Here is a 22,445-nt window from a genome sequence, read left to right on the forward strand (position 1 = left end):
GTAAAGCAGAACTTCCCTCATATGAATGAAGTTTTATTGGCACAAAAATCCAATTTTGGTTAATAATAAATGATAAATATGCACAAAAACTGGCTCAATCTCTCGAAAGTGTAAGATAGCTTTTTTCAGATATCCATTATTCTTTTGATGAGACGTTTTCATTAGCTTTATGATACATGAGTTCAAAATTTATAAAATAGTCTAACAGTTCTGACGTTATTAACAGTTTTACTTTACCCCCTGTCTATACTTGACAAATATTTATCATAACAATAAATGACATTTGTTGTCAAGACAAAGTTGTCTTAGCAAAAGCACTGACAATTTTGTCATAATGAAACAATAATACTAATAAATGGAGACTATACCTGATAATTTTTTATCTTGACAACCATTTTGACGTTTATCATGATAAAAATGTATCAAGTATAGACAGGGGGTTAGGATTTTGCACGCATCTATTAAAAAATATGAATTATGAACCTACATAAAAACCAAACTAAAGCGAATTTCTAGAGAACTTAAAATTGTGTATGGTCACGAAAATAAATTATAACATATATTATCGAATACGGAAGAGTAAAGGTTTAAAAACTTTACCAAATTTTACGTTTCGTCCCTTTAAGTCTTATAATAAATTCATTCTTTCTTGGAAGAAAAGTCTACTTCTATTGCCATTCCAAAGTATATAAAATCTGGGTCAATATAAAATTCTAAGATGATCTAGCTACTGCAGGGGCTAGTTTATAATTGAATGAGTTTCTGCATTATGTTTGTTATTGCTTACACAGAAAAAACTATTTCTTAAACCGTTTCAATTCAAATATTTGTCACATATTGAACTGGTTTCAATTATTTCATAATTAAATCAAGTATTCATTTGCTCAAAAACAAAATTTCTTGATATTTTCTATTGAATTTTGAGTTTTGAATTTGATTATTTTGACAATTGAATATACAATTTTCGTTATTGGTTGAATTTCAAATACAAAAATTATTGAATAGATAATTTTCGTAGTTGAACACACATTTTTGTTATTTTTTGTGTTTAGGGTCCATAATTGACCCTACCACCCATATAACACCTATGTATGTATATCAGAATCGGCTGTGCCGAATATAAAACTCTTACTTGTTTTATTTTGCTATTCTTAGCTGTCATCGTTTTTAATTTTTGTTTTGTTTAACAGTTTAAAGATTTACCTAAACCAAAGGAGAAGGACCTTTAGATCTCCAACACTATGAGTGGCACTACAACCACTTAACCATAGGCCACATCAAGAACAACTGCAACAACAATGCATTCACTATGCACACTTGTTAATCTACTATACATATATAAATATGTATGTATGTACGAGCATTATACATATCCATATGTATGTATATATGTTGTTGCATTAGACAAGTGTTGCAAGTGTGAATGAATGATGATGATGATGATGTCGTCGTTGTTGTTGTTCTTACTGGTCTTCAACATCTTCTTTATTTAGTGTTCTTTAGGTTATGATTTTTTTTATGAAAAGTGGCAAGATTTGTTTTTGTTTCTCGTTCTTTTTTGGTGTTGATTTTTAATTGTTATTTAAACGTCTTTAGAGATTAACTAAAAAACACAATGCGTTTTTACTATTGTTTTGTTATTTAGATTCTATGTACATATTTTCAAGGAAATATTGTTGTCCACATGTGAGTATGGTGAAATGAATGTGATTTTTTAAAGAGGTTAGATTTTCATTATGTACTATAAAATAGTAGCTAGGTATTAGGGTATTCAATTAATCGGGTTTCTGGTTTAATCGGTTAATCGAGCAAATAATTAATCGGGGTATAGATTTAATCGGTTAATAATCGGTTAATTTTAAATTATTCGATTAACCGAATAATTTCTATTTAGATTTAAAACTGATAATAAAACTATGGATTTTGTGTTCTTATTTAAGTATTTTATTAATAAAATGAACAAAAACATAGAAAACAAGTAAAAGAGTTATACTCGGCTGTGCCGAATCTTATTAATTTAAAAAAAATTAAAAAAACGACTTTGGAAAAAAAATGTTGTTTACCTAAAAAATTTAAAATTTGTATTTTGAAGTAAAATTTGGTGTAGTGTATATAAGTCGTTTTTTTAATTTGTTCTAAAATTTTAGAAAAACAAATTTGTTTTTAAATTTTTTGGTGAAAAAAAATTCGGGTTAAAAAATATTTTTTACCGATTTTGACCCATTCTAGGTCCAACTTACTATGGTCTTATATCCGTCGTTGTAAAGGTCTTTGGGATATCTATCAGTAGATATCCATATTGTCTATATTAATGACTTAGTAATCCAGATATATGTCAAAAATCGAGGTTGTCCTAAATTTTTCCTCATATCTCAGCCATTTGTGCACCGATTTTAGATTTGGATCCCGAAGATATCTGGGGTCTTCAGAAAATTGATTTCACCATTGGAGTCCTTTTTGAATTTTTTTAGATTTTTAATACTTTTACTAATTTCGATAAGTTCTGGTAAAAGACTCGTTTCAGTAGTGTTTCCAGTTTCGTCTATTATCATGTTCTCATCCGTCAAATACATGCAAATTAAATATGTCAGTTGTTATACTCACTAAACATGTTTCTTGGATGTTCGAAAAAATATGAAATTTTACTTTGACATTTGCATTTAAATTAAAACGGAAAAATAAATCAAAAAAAAATATGTTAAACTGCAAAAATAAGAAATTTCGGTTAATCGGTTAACCGACACAAATTAATCGGTTTATTTGTTATTTGAAAATCGGCATTTTTGAATTATTCGAACAGTTAACCGACAAAAATTAATCGGTTAACCGATTAACGGTTAATCGTTTGAATACCCTACTAGGTATACATGTTAGATAACATTTTCAGCCTAACTACAAAAGCCTTAAAGTCGATTTTAAGTCCATAAAATTTACTATTATTTCGAATTTGGTACCAATTGTTTTACAATTTTCAAATATACATACATACATAATTTAAAATGTTGTTTTATTATTTCAATAAAACGCTTTTTGTTTTGAACTCTAATGTACATTATGTTTTTTTATTTTTTTTAAATTTCTTGTTTCTATTTGAATGTATATGTTGGAAAAAGTTTTGAAGCTTTTTTCAAATAAAAGCAAAAGTTCTATTTTAAAATAAAGTCGTCTATAAGAAAAATTAACTTTATGCTGGTGTAGGGTATAATTAAACGTCAAACATTGGTTCATCCAGGCACACAAAAATAAACTAAATGTTAGTTGGAATTCCAGATTGAAGGTAGACAGAAATGAACAAAGATTTATATCAACTTTTCTAATATTTTAAATGAATAAAGTTACAAACATAAACTTAGATAGATAGGATAGGCGAATTTATGGTACTTTTTTCCTTAATATTAACAAAATATGCACACCCAATGAAATTTTATCTTTCTGCTAATGGTGGAGAAACTTTTATTCATAATTTTTGTGAATAGTACTATTTTACTCACATTCTGTATGGATGCAATTAACTTTGAACTGTTTTATATTTTGTTTGTGCTACACGAGTATATTTCATTAAATGCCTTGTTTTTTCTTTTACATGGAATTCAATTGCTCTCAGCTCAAGATGAAGGTAAAAAATTAATATAGTGGTGACAAAAAATTGTTGAGCAGAAAGTTGTTGTACAGTTCCATTAAATTGTTAGTTTTAAATATGCTTTATTACAGAAATAATATAAAACTATTCCACCTATTGGTAGAGTAGTGAAAAATGTGAAACTAAATATAAATGTTAGTAATACAAGCACAGTGGGGCAGAATCAAAATTTTTTGGAAATAAATCTGGCATTTCTAAACGGATGGTACGATCGGAAAAAAATTAAACGTGGCCATAGCCCATTTTATTAAAATGGGTTCTACAAATGCTCCAGAGGTGGCGCTATTTTGGCTCAAAGTAGGGAACCTTCGACATGTAACATTTTTTAACACGTGCAATTTTTTTGTTTGCCATACGGTTTCAAAGATTTTAATATTTTTGGAAAGCACTAGGCTAGGTTTTGACGCTTGCGTCTGATATTTATCTCTAATAATTTCCGAGTTATAGGCATTTCAAAATTTAAATTTTAAAATTTTGCCAAACCTTGGATTGTTTTTTTTAAAATATAGGTCATACTTTTGGACCGAATTGACTCGATTTTTTTTTAGTTAGACAACTATATTATGAATAATACACAAAGATTTCAGAACATTATCTAAAAATATTCAAATATTCAAAAATTTTTTGATTTTGGCTGTTTTTTGGGCGAAAAGGTGACTTAACTTATTTTTTATTAACAATAATCTTTCTTTAAGAGCATATAACAATTTTATATTTTTCTGTAAGGTATATTTGAGTAGAATATTTTGGTATGAAAAAACATGACCTATTTTTCTAATATGTCGCACCTACGCCCTTCGGAATGTGACCTATTTTTTATCAGCGCCGCCTCTGGAGCATTTGTGGGGCCCATTTTAATAACTTAAACACGAATACTCCTTGGCTACGCAAACGTCAAATTTTATGCTGGTCGGACCAGCCGTTTAGAAATTACAGATTGATTTCCGAAAAACTTTGATTCTGCCTCACTAAGAATTGGCGTTTTCTTTTCTGGCGTAAATGATGCCTTATTATTTGTGTTCTTTTCTGAAAAAAATGTAGTTTGGTAAGCGTATACTGTTCTTTTCAAATAATTTTGCCCTAAACCCCGAAAATATGCTACATCTTTCACTGTAATATAGTCTTGCTCGATTTATAGGATCAACATCCTGTTAAAAGCATTAATTTCTTATAAATATGAATATGATTTTTGTATAGTAACATTAAACAGACCTATCTTGATAATGACATCTTAACAACTAACCACTCAAAAATTACACCCAATAATAAGAATTATTTTAATTATTTGTAAAATGATACTTTTTCTGAGCAGGAATATTTAATTTTTGAGAATTTTGTCCATAGAAACTTTTTAAAATTTCAAAGATATATAGCTAATGTCACCCTTTTCTGTAACCTAAAAACAAGTAAGAAAGTATAGTCGGTCAAGCCCGTATTATACTACAACGAGTATATGAGCAATTTGAATTATAGACCGATCGTCATGACGTGGCTTCCGTATATATACAACTTATTTGGAGCGAAATTTGTGTAGATGACTAAATAAATTAAAAAATTATGAACTATATAGTCCCATTTCGGGAGATCATTTGCATGGAGGCTAGATGAAGTAATGAACCGATTTCTGCCAATTTCCTTGAACAAACCAAAAAAACAAGTATAACATTTTATAGGAAAATCTTTAACATTCTAACCTGTACTTTACGCATACTGTTTACATGGACAACCAACCAGGCGGACAGACGGACGGACATCGTTTAGTCCACTCAGAAAGTGATTCTAAATCGAACGGTATACATTAAAATGGACGTTAGACTAATATTTTTTGGCGTTACAAACATCAGCACAAACCCAATATATCCTCCCCACTATGGTGGTGAAGGATACAATAAACTAAATTACATTATTTTAATCTCGTAGCTCATTAGATATTTATACCCTACACCACCATAGTGGGGAAGGTATTATGCGTTTGTGCAGATGTTTGTAACGCCCAAAAATATTAGTCTAACACCCACCTTAAATTATACCGATCGACTTAGAATCACTTTCTGAGTCGATTAAACGATGTCCGTCTGTCCGTCTGGTTGGCTGGCTTCCATGTAAACTTTGTGCACAGAGTGCAGGCCGCAATTTTGAAGATATTTCTATAAAATTTGGTACATATTATTTTCTCGGCCCAAGAACCAAGCCTATTGAAACTGGCTGAAATCGGTCCGTTATTTCACCTAGCCCCCATACAAATGTCCTTCCGAAATTGGACTTCATCGGTCATAAATGTTTAATTTATAAATGTATCTCCACAAATTGCGCTCCAAATAAGTTTTATACATACAAAATTCATGTCACCAAATTTTGTTACGATCGGTCTATAATTAGTCATAGCTCCCATATAGACCCGCTTCCGAAAATCACTTTAACTTTAACGTTGATATACTCACAAAATTCAACATAATAAACTTTCATATAGACATAAATCACACTACCCAATTTCATGGTGATCGGTCCATAATTGGTCATAGCCCCCATATAAGGCCCACTTCCGAAAATCACTCAAAAATATAAATTATTGAAATTTTAAAAGAAAAATGTTTTTGCTCTTTTACTTAGTGTAGGTTATTATATGGTCGGGCTTGACCGACCATACTTTTTTACTTGTTTTATGCAAAATTTGTAGATCCTAAATAAACGAAACGAACAACGATGACATGACATAAATTCATATTATATTATTTGTTATTTGACAATGATCAAGATTTGTTTAACATTATGTTTTGTTTTTCTATATTTCTATTAACAGGGTGAATGCTCAGCTGGTACACTGCCTGTTGCACGGGTCGATGAGGGCCCTGGTCCGCCAACGTGTCTCAAATCGTGTAAAGAAGAAACGCCATTTACAAATAAGTTAAATAAGGATAATATGATTAATAATTTAATTAATAATAATAACAACAATTCGAATAATAATAATAACAATAATAGTAAACAAAATAAAAATAAAAGCGATAATAAATTAAATAAATTAGTAGGTTATACAACAACAACAAACACCTTTAATATTAAGTTAAGAAATAGTCAGCCAACTATTAGTCATAGTATGAATACAAATAATAATAATAATAACAACAACAACAAAAATATGGATGATAATAATAATAATAATAATAGCAACAACAACAACAAGAGTTTTATGAAACTTTTAAATCCTTTTAATTATTATCAAATAAACAACTATAACACAAACAATAATAAAATGGCTAAACTACGAAGAAATTCCAAAGAAACAACATCAAATCACAGTGATGTTGCCTCTAGATCTACAACTACGAATGTCACAATGTCCCAACGGGCCGCACACAATGACTCTCAGTCTCAGGCGTTGTCCACGCTGCATTCGAGTGAAGACTATGAATTATTGCATGACATGTTAATGCAACAAGATGAAGCTGCCACAAATACCCAACAAAATCAACAAGATCAATACAATGATGATGGCGATCATCAATACCATCATCATCAGTTTAATGATGCTGCCATAGCAGCTGCCGCTGTTGTCATGCAATTGAATCAGCAGCAACAACAGCATAACAACAATAATAATATTGTCAAAATGAAGCTGACAGCAACAAATTACAATGACAACAACAGCAACTACAATAGTAATCACTTTGAATTGAAATATAATCATTTGAAAAAACTGCATGCAGGCAACAGCAACAGTAATAACAACAACAACAATAATAATAGGAGATATCAAAGCATAAACAATATCAATAATTCACAACAACGCTTTAACACTTCCTTCACAATGAAAAGCCATGCGGTTGCTGCCAACAATGACAACAGTGATCAGTATTTGAAAATACCACCACCGGAGAAACAACAACAACAGTGCCTTGAATATTTGGGCGATAGTGAGACAACAATGCCCTCGCACTTGTGCCACTTTCTGACGCCCAGCGATCGTTTGGCTCAATTACGTCATCTGCGTTTGCGTAATTGTTGCGAACGTAACGTGTACAGTGCATTGCATACGATGGCATTGAATGCCACACTCAGTGGCGGTACTGGGTGTTTGCGTGTCCTGCAGGACTTAATGGATTTGGATGCGCTCGCATCGAGAATCACATGTGGTCTAACGGCTATACTTTTTCGTTTCGATTGTCGTCAAGTTTATTCGATTATACATCAATGTGATGACTGCAAGGTGAGTGGCAAATTTTGTGATACTGAAATTAACGTAATCAAATAGTTATGAAACTAGTACGGAAACATAATTCATGTGAAAGGGAAATGACTGTTATAAACAAAATGTGTTTGAAGATTATCAGATAATTGTGTAACAAGTTGTAGTAATTATACCAGTTTACAAAAAAAATATATTTTCCCGAATAGGAAGCTTTGTTACAAAATTCGATGTTTTCGAATCAAAAAAAAAAACGTTGTTGTTTACAATATAATGTTGCAATGAAAGTTATATCTCAAAAATCACTAATAAGACATTTTTGGATCGTTATAGGCATGTACCCTACTTCAGTCAATATATTTAAGAAATAAGCAATATTTTTTAACATTTCTAATTGCTTTATAACAAAGTTGCAGTCATTGGAATCTGTCAATATTTATGCAAGTTACAAGCTGTACAAAGTTTTCTTAACCAGATGTACTCAACTTTTACATCCTAGTCTTCTAATAGACTGGTCACAAATTTCATTTTCTTAAAGCCTATGTACACATCTACGATTCATTCATGCATTATTTTGCAAGCGGATCATTAGTGTAGAAGATTCAGATTTATTACCTATTTTTCTCGATGGACCCCACTGTTTGTCAGCTTTCAAATAGTTTGAAATTCAAATCTTTTGTAAAATTTATAACAATCTATACTTCAATATATCTTTTCCAAACTTTAAAACCAACCGTCCAGTGATCCGTTACCATATCCTACCGTAATATGGATCTTATTTAACTACCTGCTTTAACCCTTTCGTGGTAAGTAGTTGCCTGAAATCACATCACGGTGTAAGTAGTAATATGTGATTATATTATCAATTTTATCCATTAAATGTGTAATGAACGTTTTAACTAGGCAATATTCTATTAACTCTCAGCAATATTCTCATGAAATGCGTTGATATTTTGTAGGGTTCGACTGAAAGTTGACCAATTGATAGAGAATTTTTACAAACCAAGAAATAATTCAAGGTGGCATAATGGTAAAAATTCCTTAACATCTAAAATAAGTTAAATGTTTCCATTTTATTATATTTTTTTCATGCAAAATTGTACAATTCTATTGATTTTTGTTTACATTTTCTAATTTCTCTCCTATTAGTAAATATTATACAGTCTTTTAAATATTATTGTGTTGTTCGTGTGTTTAGCACATAAACATTTCCGTTTTGACATTTCGGCAACATGTAACAATAACGCTAACAGCAGCATTCGAAATTTTTGAAACTAACTGTGATTTTATTTGTGAAACAGTAAGGAAATGTTTCCGTAACAAGATGGTCTTGACACAATTTGCGTTTTAATAAAATTTTATTAAATTTAATATTAATTTTTCATCTCTACTGGTTTTTATTGCTTTAAATGTTACTTATGCCTTTGGTGATTGCAACATTTCTGAGATTTCTTTTTTTTTACATTTTTTTTGCTCTTATTTGCATGCAACAAAAGCAGTTTAATTAGCACTTAAGACTAGGAGACAGTTAAAATGAAATTGTAGAAAAATCTTGGTGATTATTTGGATTTAATTTCATTTTCTTTTTCGGGAAAGATGAAAATGATTGTTTAAATTGTATAAAATCAAATTGAAAAGGAGGAAAAAGAAAATCAAATAAAATGCATATATAATTTATGATGATTGTAAACGAAATGAAAGATTTCGTTATACATTTGGAAATGTTTGACAGAATACAAGTGCAAGAGTAATAAATCCATAGCTTTAAAAAGCGTCATATTAAGAGAGCTTAATTTCTTTACATAAGATACATTTATTTAAAAGAATAATATGTTAAGCAATTTAATAAGCACATTATATAAACAGAAAGTGCAATATTGGATAGCTGTGTGGTAAATAGTTTATTATTTCCACTGTGCAAATTCAATTTAGTTCTCACACATTTCATTAGCATACTTCCAGGCTTTTATTATTTTAGCTATAAACTGATGTAGGATATATTAAATTCATCAGTTGCAGCAATTTTTTGCTGTTTTTTTTCAGATCAAGTAAATCAAATTTTAAATCTTTGAAAAATTGTTATTTCTCTTTTATGTTTATGTTCTTTTGGCTCGTTTCAAAAACTTTGCGCTGCAATTAATATTTTACTACAGTATTTATTTTTTTTTTGTTGATGATGTTGATCTCTTTTTCTTCGGTTTTATGGCCCTGACATGTTAGAATAAAAAAAGAAGAAGAAGTAAAAAATTCACTGCTGAGTTGTTTCATAAATTTCAACATTAAAAAATCTTTAAATTCATGATGCTAATGTTGTTGTTTCCTTGTGTATGTTTTATTTATGTTTCTACCAGATTTTTTTTTTTTATTTGATGTTTTTGTCAAATGACCGTAAATATGAAACGTTAGTAATTGACTTAAGCAACTTTCATATGGACAGCAGCGGTGGTACGTACAACTAAAATCAAAGTTAAATCCCTCCATCAACTATATACACCTACGCAAAACATGTTTTTGGGTTTAATATTGTTGATGTTCCAAAAAAAAAATTCAAACCCTCCAACGAGAAAATTATACTTTTATACCCGTATGTACATCATGCAATACGAGTGTGTATTTGTATGAGTTAGTGTTTGTGTAAATGTGTATTGTGTAGTATTTTATATCCGGCCATAAAAGTGATGTTTATGTTTTTTTTTATTTTTTTATACTTTTCCCCTTTATGTAGACTATAAGTTTATTTTTTGCAATTTTTCGCTTTTTTCTATTTGTTACTCGCAAGGACTGAAATAACACTGATTTGATGGGTACAATTATGTTACGCAAAATATACAGTTGGGAACATAAGAATTTGGATTTATATTAGTTTAAATGTTTTCAAATTTATACATGAGAAGAAGCGAAAAATGTCGATCAAAAACATTCATTTTTGTACCTTTACTGGTGTATCATTGTAGTAAATTTGACCGGTTTCGGTTTTCTTTAACTTATCGATTTTTTAACACACTGGTTTTAACGAAATATATTTTCAAAAGCTTATTTGAACATATTCTTTAAAAGCTTTGATAAGATTTTTACAAATATTAATTTATTTCTGGTCAAACTCCGAAATTTTGTATATGGATATGGATAATAGTAGTTAGACGGGGTACTAGGGTGGCCCTTAATAAACGAAAGTTGGATTTTGGCCATTCTCACCCTCCAGTTTGGTGAACATTAGTAAAAAAATCATCCTGAAAAAATTTTAGGTAAATCGGTTGGGGATAACACGTGCCGCAAGCCCTCTGAAGTTTTGAGATGCATTTACAAGGGGAAAAATGAATTTTTTTTAGTTTTTGTAAAAATTTTGCCATTAAAAAATTACTTTTGTAATTTAATTTAAAAGAATCGAAATGTGTACGTAATGTTCGTTCTAATGAGACATAATAAACAGAAATTGGTCAAAAAATGTTAAAGTTATTAAAAATTCGCCAGGCCATTAACGTGACTCAGGCCACTAGAACAAGAAATGTAGGAACAAAATTAACATATTTTGATAAATATTAAAATAAAAGCCCATTTTTACTTAAAATATGTCCATATTTACTTGTATATGAGTTTTTGTCTTCGTAGGATATCATTAACCTATTCTAAGATATGAACAAAAAAATAAATTTTTTTTAACGGCAGTTTCAAAACTCCATTTTCAAATTTTTAAAAATTTTGTTAAACAAATTTCAGAATTTTTTGATCATCTCATTGGGATTTATTAAGAATATAATAGAGAATAAAAATGTGAAAAAATTATGAAAATATCTCTTATAGTTTTTCCGTACCTGCGATTTAAATTTCGAAATTTTCGAGAAAAACCAATTATTTGGCAATTTTTAGGCCAAAGAGCTCTATTTCCTTACTGTTATGCATTTTAAGTAAAACCTATTTAGAATATTATAGTCCAGATAATTCTAAATATACTCTGCAACTTTTACTAAAATCGGAAAACGTTAACCCTTAAATCGTGAAGGTCAAAGGTCAAATTTTTCAATATTTGGAATTTCTCTTGGAAAGATTTCGAAATGTCCGAAATGTTGTATAGTTTTGGGCCGATTTTGATGAAATTTAACAAAAAATATAACACAAAGCCTAGTATTTACAAAAACAGCAGAAAAATTAAAATTAACCCTATATAGCACTTGGTGTTAAAATGACCCCAAACTTCTAAAACCATAAAAAAAATTATGATTTTAAAAGTTTGGGGTCATTATAACCACAAGTGCCATTAAACGTTAATTTCCATTCTTGTGCTGTTATTATAAACCCTAGAGTTTATGTTATATTTTTGTTAAATTTCATCAAATCGGCCCAAAAATATACAACATTTCGAACATTTAGAAATCTTTACAAGAGAAATTACAAATATTGAAAAATTTGACCTTTGACCTTCACGATTTAAGGGTTAACGTCTTTCGATTTCAGTAGAAGTTTCAGAGTATATTTAGAATTATCTGGACTATAATATTCTGAATAAGTTTGGCTTAAAATTCATAAGAGTAAGGAAATAGAGCTGATTGGCCTAAAAATTGCCAAATAATTGGTTTTTCTCGAAAATTTCAAAATTTAAATCACAGGTACGGAAAAACTATAAGAGATATTTTCATAATTTTTTCACATTTTTATTCCCTATTATATTCTTAATAAATCCCAATGAGATGATCAAAACATTCTGAAATTTGTTTAACAAAATTTTTAAAAAATTGAAAATGGAGTTTTGAAACTGCCGTTAAAAAAATTGTATGTTTTTGTTCATACCTTAGAATAGGTTAACGGTATCCTACGAAGACAAAAACTCATATACAAGTAAATATGGACATATTTTAAGTAAAAATGAGCTTTTATTTTAATATTTATCAAAATATGTTAATTTTGTTCATACATTTCTTGTTCTAGTGGCCTGAGACACGTTAATGGCCTGGCGAATTTTTAATAACTTTAATATTTTTTGACCAATTTCTGTTTTTTATGTCTCATTAGAACGACAATTACGTACACATTTCGATTCTTTTAAATTAAATTACAAAAGTAATTTTTTAATGGCAAAATTTTTACAAAAACTGAAAAAAATGCATTTTTTCCCCTTGTAAATGCATCTCAAAACTTCAGAGGGCTTGCGGCACGTCTTAACCCCAACCGATTTACCTAAAATTTTTGGGGGGTGAGAGTGGACAAAATCCAACTTTCGTTTATTAAGGGCCACCCTACGGGGTACGGTCTGGACTATAAAGTGGTTGAGGCAAAACTTCCCAACCACTTCATTGTAAATACGTTTTAAAAGTTATTGCAACATGTGGTCGAGCGTTGTCATGATGAATATTACCGTTTCATGTCTGGACGCATATTTTGCGCGTTTTCGGCTTTATACGAATCAGTTGCGTTTGGTATAGGTTCCCTGTGATGGTCTGGTTAGATTTCAGCAGCTCATAATAGATAGATAGGGAACTTCTGTTCCCACCAAATAAGAAGCATGGATTTTTGTCTGATTGGCTAGGCTTCACATACGATCTCTTACGCTTCGGGTTATCGTAATGGTTCCATTTTTAATCGCAAGTATGATACAATAATTGTAGAAGGTACAATCACTAGGGGGAGTTTTCAATATTTAGCCCTATAACGTCAAACTTTGATTTTGATTTTTTTCATATTTTTTATAATTTATTTTGTTTGACGTTACAAGAATTGTACAATTGAGAATTTATTTTCTACTGGGTGTACCTTATGTTGTTGTATCATGATCGCAAGTAATGATTTTCTTTTATACCGTACAAGCAAAATCTTCTTTCAATGTCTCTCCGCTTCAATTCGCCGTTGTCATAAAGAACAAAAATTTTTAACATATAAAATCAAAAAAACTTCATCTTCAAAAATCGCAATCATCAATATCGCAAAAAACTTTACAAAATCGATTTTTTACATTTTTCCCCCTTTTCGTGTTCATAGGTAGCAAACCGTTCAAAACTCAAGGAAACAATCAACTACAAAAATTTACTTAAGATCTCAATAAACAAATTTCTAGAACATATGAACTTCCTAGGAATGATTCTTAACACCGTTTAGGTAGGTTATTATAAGTAAGTAAGAAAAAACTAAAGGAATTTAGTGTTTTGGGCCATAAACTATTAAATTATTATAAACTAAAGCATACTTATAGGCAGCTTTAAACAAATTTATTTCGAATTTTTTAAAGTTTTTTGCGATTTTGATCTTGAAGCTGAGGTTTTTTTGATTTTATATGTTCACAATTTTTGTTTTTTAAGATAAGGGCTACAACTTTGCCTCAGATAGTAAATCAAAATTCCGAACTTTTTGCAAGATATGAGCCTGAGAAAATGATCACTTTTTTGCAAAAATTACACCGAGGCCCCAAATTTTTGGTGGCCCATAAAAAAGTGCATGTGTTTGGGCAAAACTGGGTCTTTTTTTTGGTCTTTTATCATGTAGTGGTGTCCGTATATGGTTATATTTCCATGACTCAAAAAATTACACACAGTGTAACTAAGTGAGAATAAATGACAGATATGTACCCCTTAAAATGACATATAAGTTATGAAAAACAAAAACCGCGTTCTAAATTACGTCATCTATTATAAATCCCACAATTTTAAGTCAATAATTAAAAAAAAATCTTTAAAAAATTTAAGATATCTGTTTTGAGAGATCCTTTATTCAAGGACAACTTTTTGGTTTAATATCCTGTGTTCAAAAGAAAAGGATTTTTATATTGAAACTAAGGTGAATTACTATGTGAAAATAGGATAAGCGGTCAAAAAGTTATATACAATTGAAATTCAACGATTTTATACCATTCTTATATAAAATTTGAACCTCGATATAAGACCAACCAAAGCGAATTTAAAATTTTATATGACCATAAGAACCAAATTTTAACAAATTTCTTGCAGAATTTTTTTTGCATTTTTACTCAATATATTTTTTTCATCCACTGTAAATATATGTGCTATTTTTTGTTATTTCTGAAACTGCTACCAAAGCGTTGTAATGTTTGTTGTGTTCTAATTGTATTAATGCTGTTGATGCTGCTGCTGCCGCTGTTGTTCAAGTTTGCTGCTGTGTTATGGACAGTATTTATAAATTATTAACTAAACCATTTGCAAAATGAATTCAAAAGGAATCAAATCTACAAAACAAATACAATAATCTACATACACTCCTGTATATTTTTGTATAACATACATAAATAATCCATTTAAAAGCTAGAATAGTATAATTTTTAACGTATGTAAATTCAAAAATTAATTATTAAAAAATTAGACAAATTGCTTGATTATCATTCACTTAGAAGCTGTAGTTAATTGTATACGTTTGCGAATTAATAAAATTCTTTTAGCTTCTAAGTATGTTAAATAGAATAAAATTAAGATATTCTATAGCATAAATACCAAAATAGGTTTGCATTTAAGAAGAAGAAGAAGGAGTAGAGGATAAATAAAATTATATTGAATTTGAATCGTCGCCAGATGTAAAATAAAAATTAAAACTTTATTCTACGTCCATATGATACTCTACATTGGGTAAAACACAATGAATAAATTTAAGAGTTGGAGACTTAAAGCCATCTAATAAATCTTACATTAATTATCACACTTAGAGCCATTATTACAACTTGCCTTTAAGTTCCAAATAGTAAAAGGTAACTTTAATGGTGTCTTAAAGTTAAAGAAAAAGGTGCCTTAAAGTTAACTTTTACTTATTAGAACTTAAAGGCAAGTTGTAATAATGGCCCTTACAGTTCTACCATTAATAAAAACTTAGAATAAACTTGTGTTCTATAAAATAATTTCCTGAAATTGTAATCTGAATACATCAGTCTGAAGCTCACCTCGTAACATTGAGAATAAGTAATTAAGGTGTTTTTTTGCAATTGAAATCTATATAAAAGCTGTGATTCATTATGAACCGATCGTTATAACAATTGGTAGAATTACTATGCATATAAGTAGAAATTCTTTGTGTTGAATTTAGATATCAATACTTAAAAGAGATGGACCAATCATAACAAAATTTTGTGGCATTTCTTTCTGATATACGAATATATTTCTTATTTGTAACGAATTTTGTTTAATAATAGATTTACGCAAGAATAACAGATTTTTGGGAGAAGGGCTTATGTGGCAGCTATGTCCAGTTATCGATACCTACAAAATATTTATGTTTCCATAGTATATATACTTATTGTGCATTCTTGGGTCATAAGATATCCCTTTGTAGTGCCTAAAAATTCGTCAACACGAGTTCAACAGTTCAAAACTATTCATGAATAGATCGGAATGATCATTAAAGGTTTAAAACTTAAAGTTTCAAGCACAGGCCTCAATCACAGAAAATTAATTTTATTTTTATTAGCCTCCTCCTCTTTAGGACAGCTTCTACAAAAATCATTGAAGAAAGACCTAGGCATTTTTGATGTACTATTGATGCGATATTGTCACAAAAGATATCCAGTTTTCACCGAATCTAAACGAGACCATAAGGCTCTTGAAATAGTACATAGAGAGTGGAATACCATAGAAGTAGCATTTCTTCTACTGGTATAACATTTAATGGTTGTACATGAATATATAAACGTTTACAGTAACTGAAATATTGTTGAAATTAAATTAAAACAACAATTATATGTTTACTACAACAATATATTGTTACAACTAACATAGTGTAGTTGTCGTTACCATGGCGAACCATGTTTTTTCTCAGCGTGTATGAACTTGGAACCTACAAAAAAAATAAACTAAAGTAAATTTCGAAATTATGTAGAACTATAATTTTTTTATTATCATGGAAAATATGTACACCAAATATTATGGAATTCAGAAGAATAATTTTTCAAAAAGTAATTTTTTTGATTGGAATTTTATAATATTTGGAATTTTTCATGAAAATTTAAATTAATTCTCTATTTATGATGCTTCAAAAAAGTATTTTGGTAAAGATAAAATTAATATTGAATCAGAAGAATTTAAATGAACTCTTGAACGCATTGGTACCTAAAACAGATTTTGTTTAGTTATGATTCTAAGTGAGTCCACTGCTTAGAAAATCATAATTAAAAGTTATAATTTTGTAAACATTCCAAAAATACTTAATTTTTAAGATATAGATTCAATTTGATAGCAAATATATATAATACCGATTAAATTTTTCATTATATTCTTTAATCCATATAATCATGGATCCATCATAGTTTGTTTTATAAAGAGCCATGGTAGAACCAACCATGGCTCCTACAACGTCAAATAACGCATTTACTCTAATCACTTTTTATTTTGTTTTCTCAATGTTTTGCACGTTATATTAAAACTAACACATATTTATTTGGAAAAAGTTTAATTTGAATTAAATATTTTAGGAAAAAAAGTAAATACACAAAAATTTGTTTAATTATTTTTTTTTGTCTTAGACATTTCGTTTTGTTTTTTTTCTAATTTTCTTTTGTTTGACGTTATAGGGAATGTATAATTGAGAACGTAATTTCTAATAATTGTACCTTGCTTGTTCTGCTATGATAAAGAGCTATGTAATTGAAAGTCCAGTATAATTCCTGTAGTTAAAATCAAACTAGTCCATAAATATTATGCTATTTATTGTCTAAAGAAAACTTTCGTTTAAGAGCACAATTTTTACAAGTATTACAAGTCATTGTGCTGACTTATTTACTGTAATGGAGTGAAAATTACAAGAAAAAACATTACTTTGCCCCATTTATATTTGCAGTTTAAAATAATAAAAAAAAGGATGCTTTGTTTAAGTATTGAATATTCTGCAAATCCTTGCAAATGACTTTGACAGAACCTTTTACTTGTTAAATCACCCTTCGTTGTTACAAAAAAAAAACAAAAAATGTTGTACAACAGGAAACTTTAATACCGCTACTTTGTTTGATTTATTTATTTTAATTTTTTTATTTTTTCAACTTTTCAACTACAAAAAAATGAAAAAGTTTTTCCTCTTCTTTTTTTTTTGAAACAATAGCAACAAAACATGACAAATACCATTTTTTGTTGCTGTTGTAATTGTGTTGTTTTGTTAATGGGAATAGTATACTTAAAAACCTCACACAAATACACACATACATTTAAATGAAATCCTATACACACACACAACATTAACCTAGTGTTTCCATCCACATAAAAGAAATATGAAAATCCATCCTCGTGTTCTCTTAACACACATTTCTATGCTCCTGTTTTCCTTTTTTTTTTTGGTAGAAGGTACTTTTTTTTTAGTATGTTTTACATAAAGTTTTTGTATTTCTGATTTTTCTGGTTTGTTTTATTATTTTCATACCAGCAGCCAAAAGCAGCTGTGTGTTACTGAAATTTCTAACAAAAGGGGACGAAGAAGTTTACAAAAAAAATAAAAAATAACAAAACTAACATCAGCCTGTTTGTGTAAATGTTTGTGTCCTATTTATTACTCCCACATATTTGGTCCATGGCACAGAATACCGAAAAAACTGCAAATTGAAAAAAGATTTTCCTTTAAACATCTGAAATACTAAATCAGGTGATAGAGAGCACCAAAGAGAGTTAAAACTATGCAAAAACACACTCTCACTTTCACTAATACGAGCAAGCGCTTTAAAGCAAAGAGTCCAAATGAATTTAAAAAGAGAACATATTAAAGAGTCATCATATGGAATTAAGGCTTTTTCATGCTCATAAAATTCAAATATTGGAATTTCGAAAAAAGAATATAATTTCGAAATTTAAAAAAAAGAAAAAATTTATAATGAAAATATGCGAAAAAAAATGTACACAGGACATACAAAGTTTTATTGAATAAAGCAAGGAAAAAAAAGACAAAAAGAAACAGACTTGAAAATGAAAATTAGTTACAGGGTTTACATAAGGGCGGAACTTAAACAAAAAACTTAAACTAATAAATACTTTGGAAATTGAAATGTAAACTGTATAAAATAACTTGAAACTAAAGCAGTCAAAATGACTTGGGATTTCTTATATATTAAAAAAATAATAAACCTTGAAGTCTTCTATTAATCCAGCTTTATATACAAAACATATTTTTTATATTATTATTACAACCATTTTATTAATATGTTGAAACAACATATCGCATTGTTATTGGGTTTTGTTACATGCATGATGATCATATTGTAAATGTATTTGCAGCATCACATATACGAGTACATTATTGTATACTTCTTATTATTAAAATTATTTTCTTTTGTAAAAGTATTCATATTTGTTCCTTGCAACATTTTGTATTAGAAAATTATAGGAATTTTTAAATCTTAATCTCATTGTTCTCAAAATTGGATTACAATTAATTGATAATATTTTTACAGAGTTTTATGGAATTTCATTGAAAAATCCCATTATTTCCCACAATTGTACAAGTTTCGTTAACCGTTCTCCTTTAACATTCGGGGCCTACAATTTTGTGAAAATGAGCGAATTCCCTTAATTGTGAATAAATTCGTAAAGATTCCATCGATTTGTATGATCGATATCTCATTTTTTTCCTATTACATATGGCTTTGCGATGCGGCAATAAATCTGAAAAATGTCTGCCGTTATCGATTTTTCATGATTTTTTTAAAACAAAAAAATTAGCTATTTTCACGTAAAAAATATACTTTTTTTCTTCAATTTGTTATTATAACTCCGAAACCACTGAGACGATTGAAACGCAATATACATATGAAAATTTGTACATAGTATGGGAAAAATGTTATCAATATTTAATTTATCGAAAGAAGAACACTAACTACTATTATGTATATTAAAAAAAAAAAACTAAAATTTTGTGAAAATGAGCGAATTCACTTAATTGTGAATAAATTCGAAAACAATCAGTCTATTTTTATGATCGATATCTTATTTTGTTATACGTGGCTTTACGATAAAGTTGTAAACCTGAACAATTTCTGCCGTTTTCGATATTTCATGAGTTTTTTAAAACAAAAAATTAGCTATTTTCACGTAAAAAATATATTTTTAGATTCAATTTGTTGTTGAAACCGATTATAACGTAATACATAAACGGATTAAAACTTTTCTAATTTTACTTTAATAATATCGGACTAACCGTTTTAGAGTAATTATTAATTAAGTGGAAAAAATCACAATTTTACTTAAACATTTTTTTTTACAAAAACTCTCTATATAATTTAAAATTTGGACCATATTTGTACTACTGGAAACACAATACATAAAAAGCCATTAACATTTTTTCGACCCTTTTCCGAAAATCATTCATGAAAATAATTTAATGAAATTTTAAAAGGAAAATGTTTTTGTTCATTTACTTAGTATAGGGTATTATACTTTATTACTTGTTTAATAAGATTCTTAACATAAAAAGTTGATCAATATCTTATTATCAGCATAAAATTAACCCGTATAAAAAGTCAATTCTGCAGAAACAGTCTAATTTAAGCAAGGAGTTTTTATCAAAAAATTAACATTGAATAGAAATTCTTTCAATTTAATTTGGATAAGGTCCTTAAGGTGATTGAGATTTATTTTGACATATTTAATCTCGAAATATTAGGGTTGTGTTTTATTGTCGATTTTGACAGCATACACGAAACTTAAGCGGTTAAATCTCAGAAATTGTTAATATTTGAGGTATAATAACATTCACGGAATCACGTCAAAAAAGCTCAGGATCGTTTTTCATCGGCCAAAACTCTGTAACTTTTGAACCAATGGAGATATTTTAGAATTTTTTTTTTGATGGACAGATATTTTCTTACAGTTTTAACTTCATTAAAATCGGTTCAGGAGTTGTTGAGAAATTTAAAGCTAAAGTTGAACTTTAAATTTTTTATAGCATTTAGTATGAAAATGCGATTTTTTTTTTGTTTTTTTAGCATAGGATTTATGAATTATTATAAACTGATCCATATAAATTTTATTTATGTTGAATTTTATGTTTGTACCTGTATTTTTAAGAGATTTATGCTCGTTAAAGTGATTTTCGGAAGCGGGCCTTATATGGGAGCTATGACTAATTATGGACCGATCATCATAAAAATAGGTGACATGAATTAGGTATATATAAAACTTATTTAGAGCAATATTTGTGGAGATACCTATAAAAATTAACCATTTCCGACCGATAAAGTCCAATTTCTAGAGAACATTTGTATGGGTGCTAAGTGAAATAATGGACCAATTTCAGCCAGTTTCAAAATTTATGTACCAAATTTTATCGCAATATCTTCAAAATTGCGACTTGTACTTTGTGCCAGTCATATGAACAAATAAAATAAAAATAGAACAAAAATTTGAGAGTAATTTCATTTCAAATGAAAAAAGTGTTCAACAAACAGGTCAAAACAGGTCAACAAGTATATATAGGCTTAAAGAGGACACTTTGGACTTTCTCCTGGTTGTAAAATTTGTTTAACCCCTTTTGACCCTAAGCACTTTTACTCCACTGAAATTCAAAATATAAAATATAGTACCTGAGAAAAAAATTAATAACACATCAGGTATAAACGGTACAATGACAAATCATATCAGCTCTTAAAGACTATTATCCTACCAACATAACAAAAGAAAAATCATCCGATTATCTATAATAGTTTGCGAGTAATGATAATTTACTTCTGATCAAATTTACAAAAATCACATTTTTTATAAAATAATATAAAATATTTGACTTTAACAGCATGCCAAGCCCAAAATTTCGAATATTTTTATCTAATTTTTTGGCTTCCTTAGTTTCAATATGTTTACTATTGAATGGCATTAAAATTTTTGAAATCAGAGTTAACAAAAAGTTGGACTTTTGGCCGAAGAAATTAAGTTCGGAGCCACCGTGCTGCGGTTTATTTAAAAAAACCTTCAAACATTGTAAATTAGTAGTACTTTTCCCGGGTTTCAGGATTACTTAAAAGAATAATTTCAATCAATTGTTTATTTTACATGTCTTTGGGACTTTTTCGTGAATTATACAAAAACGATACCGTGAAATAACTCCCAAATGAAATAACTCCCAAATGAAATAACTCCCAAATGAAATAACTCCCCACGAAAAGATGAAATAACACCCAACAAATTTTTCATACAACTTAGGACTTATTTCATTATGAAACAACTCCTAACGCATAGGGAGTTATTTCATAATTTTTTGTTGGGATTTATTTCATAATGCAATAACTCCCAATGAAACAACTCCCAATGAAATTTTTGGTGGGTTTTATTTCATTTTATTTTGGGAATTAGGAGTTATATTTTTTTGGAATTTATATTTATGAAGAGTTGCTTGTCCTATATATAGGACGACTTAAAAAACCACTTTATTCAATAAATTTTAAAAAAACTATAATTGCACGTTTTTTATTTCTCATTTGCTTCCAATATAATATAAAAATACTTTTAAAATGATCAAGCTCAAGCCTTCGGCATATCTGGGTTAAAGTTAAATTTTACTATTACGAACATAAAGGCAAGTTGTAATAACGGCCCTTAATATAATAATTATTTAAGCTTGAGGTCTTTTTTATAAAAATATTTGAATTAATTACACGGTGCTACGATGGAAAACGACCTAGCATATGTTATAGGGCTTGTACAATAGAAATTGTGTCAAAAAGTTTCC

At 28.8% G+C, this 22,445-nt stretch overlaps 1 protein-coding gene across 1 annotated transcript in view; it reads left to right on the plus strand.

The window, feature by feature from the left end:
* The window catches only part of Mid1, a 191,515-nt gene that overhangs the window by 97,041 nt on the left and 72,029 nt on the right, over nt 1-22,445 (plus strand). Inside the window, exon 2 of the mRNA XM_065512788.1 lies at nt 6,441-7,847. Within this exon, the coding sequence (XP_065368860.1) occupies nt 6,441-7,847 (1,407 nt within the window). The remainder of the gene's footprint in view (nt 1-6,440; nt 7,848-22,445) is intronic.

The sequence above is a fragment of the Calliphora vicina genome, chromosome 5 (assembly GCF_958450345.1).
Source record: "Calliphora vicina chromosome 5, idCalVici1.1, whole genome shotgun sequence".
Taxonomy (NCBI): Eukaryota; Metazoa; Arthropoda; class Insecta; order Diptera; family Calliphoridae; genus Calliphora; species Calliphora vicina.